The sequence below is a fragment of the Solanum verrucosum genome, unplaced genomic scaffold (genome assembly GCF_900185275.1).
Source record: "Solanum verrucosum unplaced genomic scaffold, falcon-dt-bn FXZP01000298.1, whole genome shotgun sequence".
In the NCBI taxonomy this organism is placed as follows: Eukaryota; Viridiplantae; Streptophyta; class Magnoliopsida; order Solanales; family Solanaceae; genus Solanum; species Solanum verrucosum.
This window is the reverse complement of record NW_026020113.1, coordinates 330,480-351,197: the sequence shown is the minus strand read 5'-3', so window position 1 is coordinate 351,197 and position 20,718 is coordinate 330,480. Positions and strand designations below refer to the sequence as shown.

At 28.4% G+C, this 20,718-nt stretch overlaps 1 protein-coding gene across 1 annotated transcript; it reads right to left on the bottom strand.

Annotated features, from left to right (window-relative positions):
* Positions 1-8,126: 8,126 nt before the first annotated feature.
* LOC125825655 (uncharacterized) lies at positions 8,127-8,790 on the bottom strand. Its single transcript, XM_049504982.1, has one exon. It carries the CDS (start codon positions 8,601-8,603, stop codon positions 8,166-8,168), a length of 438 nt encoding a protein of 145 aa, XP_049360939.1. The 5' UTR covers positions 8,604-8,790; the 3' UTR covers positions 8,127-8,165.
* Positions 8,791-20,718: the final 11,928 nt, after the last annotated feature.

The following is a 20,718-nucleotide window of genomic DNA, read 5'->3' as shown; positions in this document are numbered from 1 at the left end:
AATAGTAAAACTAGAATATCATTTTGTTTTGAAGACTGAAAGCACGCCATGATATTGAATAACAGGGGACCATGAAGATAACAAAGGGAATAATATTGATTTTTCACCTAAGTACATATTTTCAAAATCCTAGTACTAGAACTAGCAAAGAGCTCCACAAAATAATATGCAATGCTAGTAAATCAGAATTTTAGAATAAAATAAAATATCATTTAGGGATCCATTTTTTTTTTTAGGAAAAGACACGAATAAGTCCTATATTTTTTTATCACCGACTTTTAAGATAGTGATTGTTTTTCTTGATATGCTAATTCAACTGTTGTATAATTAAATACCAGGAAAAAAAAAATTGACTAATGGGGGTTGGGTAGGACGGAAAATAATTTTTTTTATGAAAAATATTTTCAAGAAAATAAATAAATTATTATTTATTTTTGTGTGTTTATACGTCAGCAAAAGATATTGATTATGGGAGGTGGTGGGTTAGGGGGAGGAATAAAGATGAGGTGTGTTAAATTTTACGAGAATATAATCAATATGAACTGACATTTTGTAAAACTTATTTTTCTTACTGTCATTAGAGAAGTCATTTTCATAATTTTAAAAATGAGCCACATCGAATGAGACAAAGAAAATAATATTCATTTGTCTCATTCATTTTATATGACCGTATTTAATTGAAAAAATAAAGTTTCAAATTAAGACTTGACTTGTCACATATAAGCCAAAATTTAACGATAAAATTATATTAAAATACTAATGTTAAATTTTTTCTAAGTTTGGCATTTTTTTGTCCTCTATTGCTTTCAATAAAAAGAATAAAGAAAAATAAAAAAAGGTTATGGTCACTATAAGTTACGTAGGACTTAATATTCTCATATTTTGCCATCGAGTCTATCGATTTGTTAGAATATCTTAATCGAATATATTATTATATATTTTCACTTGACACAGAAGAATAAATAAGCATTTCATTTTATCGCGATATTTTTTTTTATCAAAATCAAAATAATTTATCTCGACTATGCTATTGAAGACCCAAAAATAATTGGAATAATTTAGTTTTTGAAAACCCTTTTGGGTTTCATTAATTATCAGAATACTATGTCTTTTCAATCAAACGACTTTAATTTAATTATGAATTTTTTTAGAAAAAAACGTTTTGAAAACTTTTATTAATAATCAACGGGCCCTACCTTTTTATTGTATGGTCTAAATTATTGGATGTGCATTAACACAAGTCACTTTCAAATATGTGAAGCATGGCTTACATATAATAATTTATTATAAAAAATTATGTTCGAATTATTTTAGCTAAAACTCCATAAATCATTTATAGTGTGTTTGGTGGCGACTTCAAAGCCAAAAGAGCGACTTTTTAAGGAGAGAATAGCAAAACGAATAATTCTTTTGAAAAAAAAATCGAAACACATAAATCGCTTGAATTTCAGAACATTATTAAAATATTTTTCCGAAATACCATTGTGTTTGCTAGTATATATAGCTATCGATCTTTAATCAAGTATATTTGTTGGTGATGATTACATACATGACTTTCACTCTCCAATCAAATTTATATAAAACACATTTTCTAAAAAAAATAAATCATTATACTAAAAACACATAAAATGTGTGTATATAGATGCATTATAATATTTTAGCTAATAGTTATGACTAGATATACTTAATTGCCAAACTTAATTACAATGAGATTATGGTAGCTTATGTTGCACTAATTTTGTTTTCTTGTTCCATTAGGTTTCGTTTATTTTCATTAAAATTAAAATGTTTGACTTTAAATATTAAAATATGCATTAAAATTTAAATAATTAAGATTAAAATCTCTATTAAATAAAGCCTTAAATATTAATTAAATATTAATATCAATATCTTATTGGTTACTACTTTTGCTCTTTACAATTCAAATAATTGTCTTAATTTTTTTATGGTGGAATGACCTGAGAAACCCTTGTACTTGACTCTTTTTGTAAGTTGAACCCTTGTACTTATGATTTTACCAAATTGACCCTTAAACTCATTTAAACACAATATTTTAAACTTTTTTCTCATCTGATATGTGTGCGTGTAATACACTCATTTTACACATAAAATACCACGTCATTATTATTATATTATTATTATTATTTTTCCAATGACATATAAAAATTAAATTTTAAAAATAAATAATATTAGAAAATAAAAAGTGTAATTTTCTCTCTCTCTTTCCTCCCTTCCTACTTCATCTTCTTCATTCCCACCCACCCTCTACGCCTCACCCCAAAAATAAAAAAACCATCATTTTCATATTTCTTCACAATTCACACTAAAAAAAAATTCTCAATCATAAAATATGATAGATTGTAATTAGCTCTTGCACATGCTTTAGATTTTATTTATTTTAATTTGATAAAAAAAATCAAGAAAACTTCAAGTTGGGAAATATATATTTATGAGTAAATTCAATTAATAGATCTTAAATTTATGAAAATGGTGAATGATATGTTTTCTTGCAAAAGCTTTTTTTAATTTTATATTTGATGATTATGGTGATGGAGTGTACGTCAAAGAAGAATATAAAGGGGCAGGGGGTGGTGGGTGGGGGGTGGAGAGAGGTCTGGGGCTGAAGGAGAGGAGAAAAAGGGTATGGTTGGGCTGAAGTAGAAGAGAGAAGGGGTGGGGTGGGTTGAAGAAGAAAGGTTTTGAGATTTTTTTTTAAATTTATTGTTATTATAATTTTGTCTTATAATTTTTAAATAAAAATATTGCATTCACTTGCTTTAAAATGCGTGAGGTCACATATTTGTCCAACTCAGCTATTTTAATGCCACATAAGCTCGATCAATGGTCATTTTAGAAAATAGAGTTTCATCGAGTTTAAGGGTTCATTTGGCAAAGTGATGAGTAGAAGGGTTCAACTGACAAACGGAGTCAAGTACATGAGCCTCCTAGCTAGGTCATTCAGCCTTTTTGTTTATTTATGTTGCATTTGTATAGTTTTTTTTTAATGTTAGTTACTATTGTTTCTATTTTATCAGCATTCCGTAAAGTTATATTATTGTCATATCACACCAAATTATCGGAGAAGTCGTATGATTATTTTATGAGAATTTTCTTATTGGTTAAACTGAAAATCAAACCATTAAGGATCAAAATCGATAAATTGATAAATCGATAAAATATTTTATTAATTTAACATATTTAAAAATTGAAAACTGATAAACCGATATCGACCCTAGAAAATGTGACTTCCTCACTTTTATTGGCGTTTATCGTTTCCTTCGCAATCAACATTTAAATCTTCTTTTTTTTGGTAACAACTGAACATTTAAATCTTATTATCAATTTTTAATACTCAAAATTTACATCAAACAGTATTTGATGTATATATATGCTAACACAATTATTTAATGAAATATTTTCCACTAACTACCCAAATAATAAACATTGTTTTCTTAAAAAATGACTTTGATAGTAACAATTGACAAGCAATAACTCTGACGATAAGTTCTATCAAAATTCTAGTGATCAAAGTTATTTGATATTTTTATAAGTAAAAAAATAATAAATATTCTGTAAAATTAGTTAAGATGTGTAAAAACTGATAAGAATATCACGTTTAACACAATAAATATCCGATATGGTCATATGGCCTTCCACCACCCGTGATCAATTAATACTTCATCTGTTTATTTTTAATTTTCATGTTATGCTTTTCAAAAGTCAATTTGATTAATCTTTAAAGTTAAATTAAATTATATTAATTTAATATTTTAAACAAAAAATTTAGATATTCAAAAACTATACGAAAAGTATTAAAAATTCCAAAAAAAATTCATATCAATATGATGAAAAATACATCGTATAAAATATTAGTCAAAGTTATTATCATTTGACTCTAAAAAAGAAAACTATGATAATTAAAAGTGGACGGAGATAGTATTATCTACCATAAACGACATTATGATCACAATCTATAAATTAGCTAAGATAATTATAGTTAGGATAATTGCCTAACTTGCATATGTTCCAAAAAAATAAAATAAAATTTGGCGTTACGTTAGCTCACAATTTGTAAACGTAGGAAGTTAGATAGAGTAGGATGGACCACAATTTAATTTCCTTTTAATTAATTAAGTTTGAAATTGGAATTTAACTTGATTCTACCTAAATAAATAGGCTAAACATATCGATAGTCCTTTAAATTTATCAATATTTTTTTTAGATATTAAACTATGATTTAATCTAATTAATTAACATCTGAACAAATAATAAAATGTTTTAATTAGATATTTTCGGCTCCTATTTCAGAAAGAAAAAATATGTGCACGTGTTCGTAGATGTTCATTATGTAATGAGTCAACCACTGAAAATATGTCACCTCCTTTAACTATACGCATTAGCCATAATAAGTTGTAGGATTTCCTACTTGATCCATCTGAGGATGATACGTACTATTAAATATGTCACCTCCTTTAATTATTTAAATTTTAAGTATGACAATATGACATAATTTATAGGTATACGATAATGTCGTAGTAGTTTGATTTCGGTTTGATTTTTTTTAATAGTTAAATTGAACCAACCCGCCTAAAATCAGTTTTTTTTTTAATACTAAATCAAACAATAGTCAGATTTTGTTTTTCTTCAGCTTGACTCGGCTTGTCGATCGATTTGGTGTGATTTATCAATTTTCTTTATACTTCTTCAACGGTAGAAATAAAATCTTACTATTATCTCACCCTCTTATATATTCTAATATTTATCAAATTATATTGAGTATGTTTTATTACGAAACTATCAACAAAATTTGAATATTTTATAGGAGTGCAATTATGACTTGGCTCATCCAATTTTGAATTCGTAATAAGTGTATTTTGAATGCATGGAAGCTTGTGGGGTAATAATATAATAATTTCTACAAATATTTTTGTCAGTTTTTAAATCTCTACGTGCCAACATTTTTCTTTGCCTCCAACGTTATTTTCATGATAATTATTCATATGTAGTTCTTGAAAATAGTGAAGTCATGGGTGTGTACGGAGAGTGTGGATTTGATCGAATTCAGTATTAAATATGTATGTATACTATTAATTTACCAAGTTACAATTAATTTTAGAATTCAATAATTTTTAAAAATTAAAATCTATAACTCATGAAGCTTCAAGTTATGACTTTGTCTCTAAACGTGATATCATAATTGGGAAACTAATTTCGTTCAAAGTATCAACATAATTTTTTTATATTTAAGATTCGAACTCGGGACTTTTGATTAAGAATACAAAAAAATCTTATATATCCATACCACCAATCCTTGTATTTTATTTTAATTTATTGTCTTATAGGAAATATTGAAGCTTTGCTTATTGAGAGAAAAAAAAATTATTTCTTTACTTTTCTTGTTTTGTTTTTGGTCAGAAATACGACCAAAATATAATATATTGCATACTGACTAAAACTTAAAATATCTACAAGAAAATTAATTTTACAAGTAAAAAGTTCTTCTCCTTCAAGAATTGATTAATTCTGGAAGATTAATTCAAGATGGTCAAACTTTAATCAAACCAACTATATTAAAAGCAACATAAACCAATTGGGACAAAAGAAACACGTAAAATGACGAATAATTTGGACAAAAAGACCGTTAAAGTATGTGGTGCAAATGAATGAAGTTGTTCCTTTCTTAATCAGAAGTCTCGAGTTTGAATCATGAGTATAAAAAAGTTCTTAGTTGGGAGCATTTCCTCATGAATAGGGCCCTACACGGCACGAATATGAATATAATCAAACTATAATACGAGTATCGAACACCTAAAAGTTGGACCAAAAAGGATCGAGTTCTTTTTTTCTTCATACTTTTTCTTTTTTTCTCTTTTGATCAATAAGTTGTCATCTTCCTATCTAGCTTTATAGTTGGTTTGTCGTTCTCCATGGTTCTAATTGTAATAATCTTTCTGATGTAATGTATGCGATGTGCATTTTTTTAGCTTTTTCATTAAAAAAAATGTCATTTTTTAAATTTAAAATAATTTAATTTTTATTTAACATTTCATCTGTAGTGAGATGATTTATATAGTCATACAAATATTTCAACTTATTGATCTCAAACTACAAGTTTCCAAAGTCATATTTTTTTCCGTTTCCAATCAAGCAAACCGCCACATAAATTGAGACAATTCAAGTATATATCACTATTTAGTACTCCCTATGTTCTAATATATTCATGTGTTATAATTTGAATCCGTAGGTGATTTAAAAAGGAAATAAATAAAAACATACAAAACTTATGGTCCAATACTTGTATAGCCATAAAACTTTTGAAATGCGTATGTAAACATATCTTAACATTTGTACGGTTATAAAAACTACTCATCAAATGTAAATTTGGAAATAAATGTAAATAAACTTAAATTGTTTCAAATTTAAAAGTGTTTCATTCTTCTTCACACGAAATTAAATGAAAAGTGTGTCACATACGTAGGCTGAAACAAAAAGAATAAATATCTATGTAGATAGTAATGACCAACAATGTGGCCACATAATCAACTGAATGAAGAATAATTAATTAAACACTCTTTATCGAAAAATTATATATTTCCAAATATCAATAATAAAATTTCTAGCTTAGCTATTGGTGAGATGACTACTTTTTACTTTTAGGTACAAGAAATTGATTAATAATCATAACTTTAAACTGTGTCCAATTATACCCATTTCCCCATGAACTAATAACGGATATATCGATCATCAACATACATAATATTTAAACATAGAATTTCACATTCTACCAATCATCTTACATAATATAACTAAAGGCATGAGCAGTTCTCATTTATGATCATAATAACTTAGAGACTTTTAGTTAATGAAATAGAGTTATCAACTTCTTCTTTGAATGGTGTCTGGCCAGTTTGAGCGCATTTTAATTATTGTAAAACATAGGTAGCCTATTTATTACTATATCTTTGGGTTATTTCACTCGCACAAGTAATGTCTAGCCTTCTTTTGTTGTTGTTATTAGTACTTGACTCTGTCGGTTAGGCCTTTTGCAAGGACCTACTCTTACCCAATAGTGTTTAAAACCCAATACACATAATTGAAATAGAATCGATTGACTTGAATCCTACTTCTCTTTAGTAGCTCGAGTTACACATTTAAGAGAAGATGAGTAGTGACTTGATTTATGTTTCCATTCTTTGGGATCTTTGGGACTGACAGTCTCTATCTTTTTCACAACTGAGAAGGGGAAAGGAGTCTAAAACAATGGAGATCGGGAGATTAATCAACCATTATTGATAGATAATGCATATGACATAATCAATTCGATTTAAGCTCTGACTCTAACAGAAATTGCTTACTTTTCCAGTACCAAAGCAAAGCGCATGTTTTTTTTTTTTTTCTTAGTAACTAGCACGAATATTAAATATCTTATATCTCTATATACTAAATTGAGATATAAAAATAAATCATGTAATATCTCATCTCACCCCCACACCCCACCTAAACACATACACACACTCCAGTCACTAGCTAGCTAGCCCTGTCTTCAGCATTCCCTCCTTGTAGTTAAGATAAAAGACTTCGGACATGGCCAGCTCCTGTCAGTATATGCAAGGTTTAGAAACAAATTCACAGTCATATAATTGACCGACGATTACTAGCAATTCTAACTTCATATAAACGGATTACAACCTGCAATCCATACTAAGGACGGATTTTCGGGATTAGCTCACCCTCATGGGACACCATCCACACACCCACCCACCCAAGACACATTTACACGTCCATGCAAACGGTTTGCATGCACATATGCGATGATCGATGCATGAATATAGTGGTCTGTACACACATCCCAAAATCATGAAAATATCATGACAAATTAATAATAACCTAATATATATATATATATCACAAATAAAATATACAGTAAAACTCATTAAAGAAATAAACAATATAAATAGTATATATGAAAGCTGGCCGTCTATAGCCAGCACATAACATTCATGAGTCATCTAATAACAGCAACACAAAATTCATCAATAACCAAAATCATCAACATAAACAAAAAAGTACTTAATAAACAAAACAACAATAACAATAATAAAACCATATGATTTTTTTTCGCTGCGTTTCGTCTCATCTCACGCCTCCGCCTTTTTTTTGAAATGTCACATCTGAATCCACTGTGCCAGCTGCGTCGGATTGACAATACCAGGAATGTGGGTCCCATCACTCCTCAACAAGCTCGCTATCTCAACATAATTCTGATTCGGCTTCGGCTCCGACTCTTCCGGGCTGGACTTTCTCTTCTTCGGGTCAGCTAAAGCATTAACCGGAGCAGCAGCTCTAGGTCGAGCCGGGTCAAATTTCTGACCCAATAAAGTTCCTTTAGTTAAATACTCATAAGCCATATACCCGGCTAAAACTGAATTAGGCATTTGACCCTTCTTCTTCGGGTCGGGTTTAGCGAACGACGTCGTAAGATTAGCATTACTAACGGGCGTTAGTGGATTTGACGGTCTTGGAGACGAATAAAACGTGTCTCGGTCTTTTCGCTTCCGTGATGACTCGTCAAGAGTTAAGATTCGCCGTGAGTGATAATTCATCCTAGCCGTCCAATCTTAATCTACAGCATGCCACGTCACCACACTTTTAAATAAATAAAAAGAGCGATAAAAAAGGAAAAAAGGTGAAGTTACGGTTAAGGAATTATGGGGTTTGGAAAGATACAATTAAAGCAAAAGGTTAGAAAAGTAAATTCACTCCAACAGGTACATTTCTCGTTGAGAAGAAATAAAATAAAATAAAAAAGTAAGTAAATAAAAATATATATTTATTTTTTTTCAATTTAAAATACAGTAAAAAAGAAAAATTGAAAGAGAAATTACTGGAGAAGAAGAAAAGAAAGAAAGGATAGTGAGTTTGACGGTAAGTCGACGAAAGATCTAGACAAAGATCGCCGGATTCCGGCAAGAAACGGTAGATTCCGGTGTACGGACGGTGGTTTTAGCGGTGGCTCCGCCGCGGTAGAGGAGGAATTACGACCGGAGAGAAATAGAGATATAGAGAGAGAGAGAAGAGAGAGAGTTTGGGGGAATGAAAGATTTATATAGAGGAAAAAAAACTGAAAAAGGCAACAAGTGTGTATATATATACCTAATTAATGAATTTACCCTTGGTTTGTTAATTAATATCTAAAATGCCATTGGGTTTAATGGATTGGAATGGATAATGAAGTTTGTTTGAAATGACATTAAAGTCCTGGCGTTTTTGCCGCTAGAAGGGTGTTTTGGGAATTGAAAGATGATGGATATTGTTGGAATTATGAATTAATTAAGGGGTATGGTATTTTTGTAATATAATGTTGAATTGAGGGTAATGATATTGGATGTAATAGAATTTAGAGCCAGCGGTGCTAGCTCCGTGTCTTTAGCATTGCTCCTAGAGGTCCCCATTTTAGTACCTCTTTGTATTTTTGTAAAACTAATGGGGGTAAAATTAAAATAAATGAAACTTTGGGAACTTTTGTTGTATTATTGAAAGAAAAAAACTACTACTTTATTAGAGGTCAAGTCAATTAATATATGAGGAAGATCTTAATACATAAATTATTAAATACTTATAAATACAAAAAATAATCTGATTACAAAAGTGAAGTTTGGAGAAGATAGGTATCGTTTGATCATATAGTTATTCAATTGAAATTTACGTGAGATCCTGAAATAATTATTATTATTGATGTAAATATTAATCGCGTATAATTTTTGTATAATCACTTTACAATATGGTGGTAATTGGAAGATAAATGAATTATAAAATATGTCTAAGAAAAGGGAGAAATGGGTGGAGGAAAAAGATCTAAGAAATTATGAATTTGTTATTTTATGATGATTGTAATAAGTGACCAAACGATTACAATAATCTTTTGTCAAATAATTGTTGTCTTGGTGTGATGGATTTAATTAGTACGAGGAAATAATTTTCTATAATTTGAATAAACTAAAAATAAAAAAAAGTTACAAAAAAATTCTACACTTTATTTATCAATTTCATATATTATATTCTATAAATCTCAAGGGAAAAGAGTCATAATTAAAACAACCTTTATAATGCATCATGACCTAATCTCCTATAAGTATAAAGGTTAAATCTCAATTAAATTACTTACTTCTTTTATTTTTAAATAAAAAAATTGATCTTCTGTATTTATTTCATTATTTGTCTTGATTTTTTATTTTTGGTGGGGGTGGAGTGGAGTCCTCGGAATAGGCAAATTTCTCATATGTAAGCACTTTGCTTTTCAGATGATTAAACTTTGGGGGGGGGGGGGGGGGGGGGGGGTAGAGTTTTCAAAATTATTAAACTGATAAAAAAGAAAATGAATTGTTATTTTACTTTAAAAAATCTTTAATTATTTAAATAAATAAAAGAATAAAGTATTTATTCGCTATGCTATTCAGGATTTAGAGAATATGAAGCAATCCTTTTATTAGTCAAAAATAGTCAATTTAAAATGTTTTAAGTTACTTCTTTGGTGTGCTAAAATAACCTAAACAAAAAAAGGAATAAAAATAAACCAACCATCAATAAAAAAAAACAATTAAAAAAAAGTTAGTAAGAGACTTAGGGTTCCATAAGAAAATAATAATCTACTAAAGTTAGTGGGTAATATTTCACGTGATGTAAAAAAAAAGCATGTGACCCAAATTAAAAAACTATTCCCTTTATTTAAAAGAGTAAATTCAATTAATAATTTAAGATAAATATCTAATTTAAGTCAGAACTATTTAATTATGTTTAATCTGTATTTTCAATTCAATCTAATCCATTTATATAGCAAAAAAATTGATCTAATAATAATACAATTTAAATTGTGTCATCTTGACTTGAATTGTTTCTTTTCCTGTCATGTTTACCTCACTAAATATAATTTTAAATTTTGTTTTAAAAACTTTGTCATTGCTAAGAAGCATGAACTTTAGCACAACAATGAAGTGACAACATTTTTCATGTGATTGATTTCTAGTTCTTATCATAATTCTTTGAAAGATATGGATTTTTTATTTATTTACTTTCCCTTTCTATTTTTCATTTCCTTTAATTTTCCAAGTTTTCACTTAAAATTAAATCTTCCCTAAAAAGACAAAAATAAATAGGGATAACATGCCAATCACATGAGATGAGGTCCTAAAATTTTGGTTTCTTGAAGGTGGGGCCATTTGTTGGAACATTTTCATAACAAACATTTATAAAAATGAGGATTCTTTTTATATATAATTTACATAATAAAATTTTAGATCAAACATGATAATAGGAGGTAAAATAATTAAAAGTTATTAAGATCGAATGGAGTACCTGTTTAAGTCTTTTTGAATCGTAGATAAGTAGACAAACTGGATATTCCTATCTTGTTGTGACGGCGTCTATGAGATGACAACCTCACTCTATCTTGTTATGACGGCGTCAAAGAGTCAAATAAGTGTCTTATATAAGAGTTAGAGTGGAGTACCTAATTGCAAATGATGAAACCTAACGGGCCTTCTCATTGCGGGCTTTATTGACTGAGCTTACAGTATCATCTCACTAAACTTATCAAGCTCGTTAGGTATATAACTTATCTTCAATTATCATATAGTTGAAATCACATTTTTGATTTGCTATACAACTCAAAATAGTTAAAACTATATATAGAATATTTTAAATATCGTAGGCACATTTTCCCAACAAATATTTATCATTTTTAGATTGGATAAAAAAACTTTACCCGCATTCTGATTTATAGTTGTTGCTATAACTTCAATGCATAGTAATTAGATTTATGTTTCAAATTTGTTTGACTTGTTTCGTAATGTGAGAGTCAAGTTAACTGATGTTAGGTGTGAATTTGAATATAAATTTTTTATTTTTTTTTAAAGAGAATTTACATATCTAGAAACTATATAAGAATTATTATAAGTCGCAATAGTTAATAATGCAAAATATTTATAATGTATTTGAAAAAAATATGGTAAAAAAAATATCCATTAGTGATGAATTTATTCCATGTTTGCATTGGATAAAATCGCGGAATTACTTATTCTGAAAATAGTTATTAAGGGATTGTCGTGTTGTTTTTATCCCATGTGAATGATAGAATAACTAATTTTACAATAATTATCTTGAAATAACTTATTTCCTAATCAAACGAGTGTATAATTGGTAAAAAAAATCAAGAGAAATACTTGTGGGGATTTTTTTTATTTTTATTTTTCATTTAATGATTTTCACAATTTGATTGTCTCAATCAACTTATCTTTTAGAAGTCATTGTTGATGTTTAATATCCAAACAAATGTGTTTTTTGGCTTTAATATCATACTCTTTTATATTTTTAAAATTCAAATTCACAAAAATTTTAAAGTATTTCTTGACATCACACCTCTTTGCTTTCCTTTTTCAATATCTTATCAAATTTAAGGGCTAAAAACTAGATTTATTTAATTCAATTTTCACAGTTTATGAAAGTGACAAAATTTACTTGTTAGGATTTTACTTTGATTTTTTTTTATCCTTCTTATCATATTGAAATTTTACTTTTTATTTCGAGGAAAGTCAAAGCATAATTATCATAATTGTTTTTATTCAGAAAAATATAATCTTCTTCCATATTTGGTTATTCTTTCCTTAGAGAAAAAAATTGGAACTCTATAATTTGAAGACATCTCTTCCCATACCACAACATTACAGCATCCATAAAATAGTCGTTAAAGAGTTTTGTTTAAGGAGAGAGTTTTTCTCCGAATAGTTTTATACTTTCTTTTATATTAGGTTTTCATACTTATGTCAATTGGCCAAATCATATAATAATATTATGTTTTATAATCAGATTTTGATTTTAAAAAATCGGATTTGAAAAGAAATTTGACAAAATCAGTTATGTAACTACCGGGTTCCGTCATTATAGAAAAGTCAACGGGGAAATATTTTGGGTCGAAAAACTTTTTCGTAGTAACTTGGAATTTCTCAACCTAGTCCAGATTTGGACTAAATTGGAGTCATTAAAGTCTAGAGAAATCTGGTAGCAATTGGGTGATCTAATTATGATTTTGATCACATGAGTAGATAAATAAGTCGTTAAGGAATCCGTACGACTTTATAGAATTAAATTCGGGTGACTAGAACTCCCAGAATTGATCTTAGCGTGAACGGGGAGTTTCTGAGTGTCGTTAGTTAAAGGTGTGTTGTGAAATGGGGGTGTTGGAATTACTAAAATAGCTTACTTTTTCATGCAATCCGCTTTGGCGGTGATTTCGATCGCCAGGGCAGGGCCGCTGTAGCGAGGTGAGGACCGCTGTGGTGGGCCAGATGCGACTTAAAGTCGTAAATAAACCCCAAAAATGTTTTATTCTGTAATTTTTGAATTTGAGAGCTAAGGAACGAACTCAGATCTTTTCTTGACGACTGTCCACCATTCTTGAGGCTAAAGGTAAGATTTTAACTCCCCGAATTCATTTTTCTATCCGTAGAACGTAATCTAATAGGTAATTATCGATGGGAGAGGGTTTTGATCTGGAATTTATGATGGAAACAACCCTAATTGGGAGATTGGGATCATGGGTATGATCTAGGGTTGTTAGAATTGTTAGTAATTCGGGTAATTAGTGATTGTTTATTGATTCCCGTATTATATTGATTGTTTGTAGACCAAGAACAAGCGGAACGAATCCGGAAAGGGAAGGATCAAGTTTCTTAGGGTTTCAAGCTTGTTTCGAGGTAGGTAATGGTTGTGATTCTATGATTGCGTGATGTATGTTTGTTCTTGCTTCATTATGATACATGTATGTATGTGAATATTGCATTATTAATCACATTAATTGTAAATGAAGATATATGAATGATGGATGCCACGAATCATGACTTGATTGTATGATTATGAGAATGTACTTTGTGATTGTGATTGTGGCTTGTTGAATGGATCAGGTGTTGCGTTCCGACACACTAACTTGGATCGGTTGCCACGTTCCGACATAATTATGGGATTGATTACCATGTTCCGGCATAAACATTGGATCGGGTACCACGTTTCGTTATGCTAACAGTTTGGGTTTGGGTTTTATGAGAGGACCAATGATTTGATATAATTGTGTATCTTGAGAAATGTGAAATTGTTCGTTGTTCGTAAATGATGATGATATTGTATATGTTTGATATATGCATGTGATTATATTGTTGTATTGACTTATGTATGTTACACTTAGTGGGATAGCCGTGTGATCTTACCAGTATACTGTGGTTATGTACTGATATTGCACTTGCTCTTTCTTTGTTGAGTACATGGTATCTTTAGACGGTTATTGACAGACATCGCTTAGAAGATCAATGATCGCCGATCAAATTCAAGGGTGAGCCAGTTCTTCCAGGCTGCCATGAGTTCTTCTTTCGTCTATGCCCACATTTCAGACTTAGACTTTTCTAGTTAGTTGTTAGTTCATTAGTTGGGGTTGTAACCCTTCTTGTTTAGACTTTGGTTCATTGTTAGATGTTTTGGTACATTGACTTTCAGGTTCTAGGTATATTTTTTGCATTGTGTAGTTGTTAGATCTTTTGGAAGTTTATGGGAACTTCAGTCCTTAGCTATTTAACTTGCTTCCGTAACTTAAATGTTTTAGTTTTTTGTTTAGTTGCTTGGTTTGGGTTGTAGTAATGGTTCTCCCATCGGAGGATTAGTTTGGGTGTCAATCACGACGGTCTGGGTCGTGACATGTTAATAGTGAATTTTCTCTTTTGGCATGAAAATCTAGGGTTCTCTCACCTTATTTCGCTTATTTCAAAGATTTTCGCAATACGTTTCACAGATTTATCACAATTACAAAATCGAGATTTTCACCACAATTTGTATGGACAAAATAGTGAGTACATTTATATCTTCTACTTAAGTACTAAGTATGAATTAAGAGTATAAATCATGCAAAATGTTATTTAGGGTTGAGATTATAAATATTCCCTTAACTTGTAAATTTAAAATCTTTTATTCAGTTTTTTTTTCATTGCAACAAAAAGTAATACTGAATGAAATTATAAGTAAATTTGAATCTTCTAAATTTTGATTTGCTAAATCTATCTTCAAGTATATTATATACAATACTCCCTTTGTCCCAATTTATATGACTTACTTTCCTTTTTGGTCAGTCCCAAAAAGAATGACACATTTCTATATTAAGTAACAATTTAACTATAAAATGTCTATTTTACCCTTAATGAAATGATTTACAGCCACACAAATTTCTATCATTCATTTTGGACCACAAGTTTTAAAAGTCTTCATTTTTTTCTTAAAGTTCATGCCGAGTCAAAGTACCTCACATAAATTGGGACAGAGGGAGTATATTTTATCAAATTAAATTACTTACTTTAACATAATGTTGACTTTAGGAACACCCTCATCTCAAATTCCTTCTTTTTTTGGGGCAGGTTTGGTATTTGCACATATTTTAAAAAATAATAATTAATATTTAATTTTAAAAAATAATTTTAAACATAAATAATTGATATTAAAGATAAAATATTTTTAAAAGAATATTTTTTAATATGATGAACAATTAAAAATGAACGAAGAGTAGAGTTATTCAACCTCTTATTGATGGCCTCTAAAATGTGATTTAACATAAAAACAAATTATTCCAAATAAATCATATAAAATAAAAGATGTCATTTCTAATTTCCTTAGTTGTTGATAAATTTTGGTTTGGCCCAAGTATATTAAAAATTTTAATTAATTAAATTGAGCAAATATTTTTTGTGTGTTTTTGCTGGTAAATATTCTTAAATTTATCATAATTGTTAATAGCTTTACCACTTAATTAATCATGTATTATATTAAATGTATACTTATATAATATAATTCTATAAATACATATATCGTCTGTTACTAAATAATTCTTGTTCATTGGTCTACTAAAATTGACCGTCTATGGTTCATCCGAAAGAAATAATAAACAAATATTAGTCAAAATTTTAAGGTTTATAAAAGAAAAGAAAAAAGACCCTTTAAAATAGTTAATGAGAAAATTAATTACTCCGATATAACAGCTGACTTTTAATTAGACTAGGGATAACTCTAAAAAATATCCTCTTAACTATAGAAGGTTACACTTTCACAATCAAATTAAAGTGATTTAATGATTGTGCAATTGATCAAAAATCAAATAGTTTTGAGTTATTTTACAATTTTCTTTGAAAACAAGATAAGCAATTACCCCTCGATAAAAAAACAAATTCAGAATTTAAAGTTTATGAGTTTCTGTAATAATTTTAAATTAATTTATAATAATAATTGAGTTCACAATTATAGATTTATAAAACTCAAATAATTTTTTTAATTCATATACAAAATACAAATAAAGACTATTAGATTCTCGAAAAGTCATACTCGAAGAGCTGGATCCGCCCTTGCCTCAACTTCCACCACACTTACTATTTTGAATAAGTATATAATTTTTTCTTTTTTAAAATTTATGAATATTGAATTCTAGTCCTTTTATAGTTACTAAATTCTAAATCAATAACATATATGTATTCAATAAGTCTCTTAAGACAAAATAAAGAATCTGGATCAAAATAATAGCGTTCGACTGAATCTATATTCTAGCTCCGTTTTAGTCATATTTGAAAAATAAATCAACTTCATATTAAATAACATGACTCGTAAAGTAATTTTTTTTTTTTACCGTGTATATATAAATTCAATCCTTATTATATATACCTAACTTTTCTATCATTCTATGTAACAAGTATCAAAATTAGCCCATCAATTAATCCTTTACATGTTCTATGTCGAACTATTCTGATTACAATTAATTAAATTTTAGACCAAACTTTTTCTAATTAATTATCAAAAATTTGGGCTATTCTACTGTAGCCTGTAGGTACTACCTACCAGAATTTAATTATTTTCACCTCATAATTGATTCCTCTAAAAAGGAAGATGTGACAATTAAAGTGCTTAAATGTTCATATGAAGTTTCCTAATATTGTTTGTTATTCCATAAAAATAAAAATAAATAAAAAAAGAAGAAAGAAATTAATTTATGTGTTAATTAAACTGCCAAAAGATGATGTAGGATGTTTCTAAGTATATAATTTTTGTTTGAATTTTTTTAGAAATGAATGTCAAATTACCATAGAGACCAAGGGACAATCTCTGATAAACAAGTTTTTGTGGAGCATATACTTCCAAAAGGCAATAGAGACAAGTAAAGATTTGATGCAGCGGGACGAAAATTGACCCTCTAGTGCAAAGGCAGAAAGGAACTTGACTGCAGATCTGCCCATCGTCAGATCCATCAAGCAAGGATGAAAGTTGGTCTTGGTGATCCAGTGTTACCGAGTGAAAGAGTCGTCGTTACTATAAAATGACAAGTTGATCATCCCCAAGAGCTCACATTGATGGAAGGATTAGGCACTTCAATTTATTTACCAATTATAGCGATATGTGAGATGGGTTCAGAACGTTAAACTTTCATAGGGTTTAAAATGTCAATTTTTCATACTTGATATACCAGAATGACTATTTATTTTTACACCAAATGAATCTGATCACAAGTGAAAGAAAAATATGTATAGAAATGAAAATGACGTATCACCTATTTATCGTTTCGTTTACGAACCAAAAAAACTCCAAATTGGATTCACACAGGCCCATTAACAAATTAAATTGAGCCCATTTTATATCTCTGCCAGTCCACTTTTTAAGTCTTGGAGTTGTAGCCACATTACATCCGGTAGCCACTTTTTAAATTACTATTTAAGCTATAGCCAGTTAATAAAATTATTTAACTTGTAGCCTTTGACAAATTTCATAGATTTTTATTTAATTTTGACTAGTTTCAATTGAAAAGGAATCAACTAAATTGCTTTATCGAAATGAATGAGGTAATCATGAGTGAAATAAAATGAATGAATTGTCGAAGCTCAAATAAGAGTCTGAAGTTTTTGAACGTCAAGTCAAATTTGAAATAAAAGTACCTAAATATCTGAAGTTTACATAAATAATATACTTAACTTTGGATATTTTTATAACTAACTTCAAATCCCGTATATATCTGAAGTTTGTAACTTTATATGCGACCATCTTTTTTTTTAACTAAACAAAGTTTTACTCTAATGGTAATCACTCAAGTAGTAGTGACTCTTAATTAGGAAGTACGTAAAGCATAAGAAATTAAGAAATCAATTTTCAAACGTATTTCTATTTTTGAGAAAAGAAGTTTTCAGAAAGTAAAATAGATAAAACAAATTTCTTTTTCTATAATAGGAAAGAAAATTGAAAGACACAAAAGAAAATAGGGTGGAGCTAGAAGTACGGATACAAGTTCAACTGAATCAATTTAATAACTTTTGCTCAAATAGTATATGTGTACTGAAAGATTCATTAAATATGTACAAATATTACGTTTAGAATTCTTAATTACTCATATATCTCAAGTTTGAATTCTTACGAATAAAAAAATTGTATTAAGAACATCGCCCTCAGAAAAGGATCCTACAATACATGAATCCAAATTTAGTTAGAGTGTATAAATATCAAACAACGAGTGAATCCAAATTTAATCGAATCCTGATATAAATATCGAATATCGAATGAAAAATCAATGATTATATTGAAGAGACTAAAGGTCTTCAATATAAGAAGGGAGTTGGTACTAATTGTACAATTTTCTACCAAAAAATGAAATTTCTTTAACAAATATATATGCCTTTTCACATTAACATATTGTCATCTCTTTCTTAAGCATCACAAGTGATGTATACTTCATACTTGTAATGGTGACTATCTGACTTTTAAACAATAATAATTAAATGCATTGATATTAGGGATTTGGGATGTTAATATTTTTAGTCGGTTTGCGAAAAATAATTTTACTTGCATAGTCGTAATTGTAAAATATTATTGTTATTGGCTTATATTCAATATATAACAAATGTATGATAAATTTATACTCACTAATTATATAAGTACTATACAGTACTATATATCGACTAAAATTTGTAAATAAAGTTAAACTCAACATATCTCATATATCATTTGATTGAAATGTCTTTTTGTATATGCATAAATTTATGTATTATTTTATGTTCGATTGAATGTTAAATAAGAATATTAATAATGCGAGAATTAGATTGTTTAAAGATAAAAATATGTTAAATTAAAGTAGGAAGTTCTTGTATTACAATTTCTACATTATTAATTACCATACATAACAATCTACCTAAATTTTTCCTATATTACTAAGAGTTCCCGAATAACTTGTTTCGAATAAAACGACCCCTAAAAGTGTGTAAGGCTAAAATCTACATTCTTTGAACCCCCTCCCTCCCTCCCCCACCCTACCCCCACGCCCACTTCAAATTTAAAAAGTATACTTAATTAATATATCAAAATTGAGAGTCCTTTTACTAATGAGATCAACTATTTTGGGACAATTGTTTCGTGTAAGATTTTCATTGGTGAATAAATGAAAAATGATAAGTGCAATACAAGCAAGATAACATTTTGTTTGGATGAAAATACAAAGTATTAAAGTATATAGGTTTAAAAATAGCTTATCCATGAAGATATAGTCAACACAAGCCAACTGAGTAAAGTCGTATTCGTCGTATCATAGAAGATAGACAATAATAAGAACATATCTCGTATGATATTATACGTGAAATTTGAGGATCGAAGGGTAAATTATATACAAATTTTAGCTTTGCAGAATAGAAAAATTATTTTGAAAGACTCAAGATATAATAAAGTGATTTATAAAACAGACTTGAAAAATACAAAAATTAAAATATGTGATGAAATTAACTTAGGAAAAAAAAATAATGGCAAACATAAGTAGTAAATATAGCCAAAGTATCCTATAATTAAATTATTATTGGAAAAACTTCCTGCTCAGAATTTTTTTTATTTTTTGAAAGGTGTAGTGAATTTGATAAGAGCTACATTTGATTTTTTTTTCTTTAAAAAAAAGTAAAAATATTAGATAATACTACCTAAATTTATTTTCTCCATTTTTCACTATTACATTTTTATCAATTATAAAAATAGGTTGTATTTATTATCATATGCCAAAGAGTTGTAACCATGTGCTACACAATTTTTTTTTTGAAACAAATATTTGTTTTCTCACCGCTAAAATATAACACTATAATTGCAAAAATTATTGAATAGTCAAGGTTTACGCAAGTTAATCTTGAAAACATAAGATATTGCCTTTCAAGTACGTACTATTTTTCTAGATCATTTTTTAAAAATCAATTAGTGGGGTATTAATTAGATGTGACGTTTAAAGATAGATAATGAGTAATTTAGACAAATGCACTCATGATTAACATGATTAAATATTTTAATTTAACGGTGTATACAATTTTTAAAAAATATATAACATAAACCGAAGCAAGTATTATATTATCTACTTGCAATAGCTCATATATATTATATTGGTCCTGAGTTGGGAAATTAAACTTTATGAGATCGAATTTCTGTTGTTTCTGAGTAGCATAATGATGTAACAGTTGATTGTTAATAAATTGATCATAGGTTTGAACCTTCTTGGAGAAATTTGATCGATTTTGATTTTTTTAATTTAAAATAAATGGATCGAATTTGCTTTTATCTTTTATTTCTATTGCATATGTTCTATTATGTGTGATTAAAAAATTACTATCAATACATCAATCTAGATTCGATCAAGAT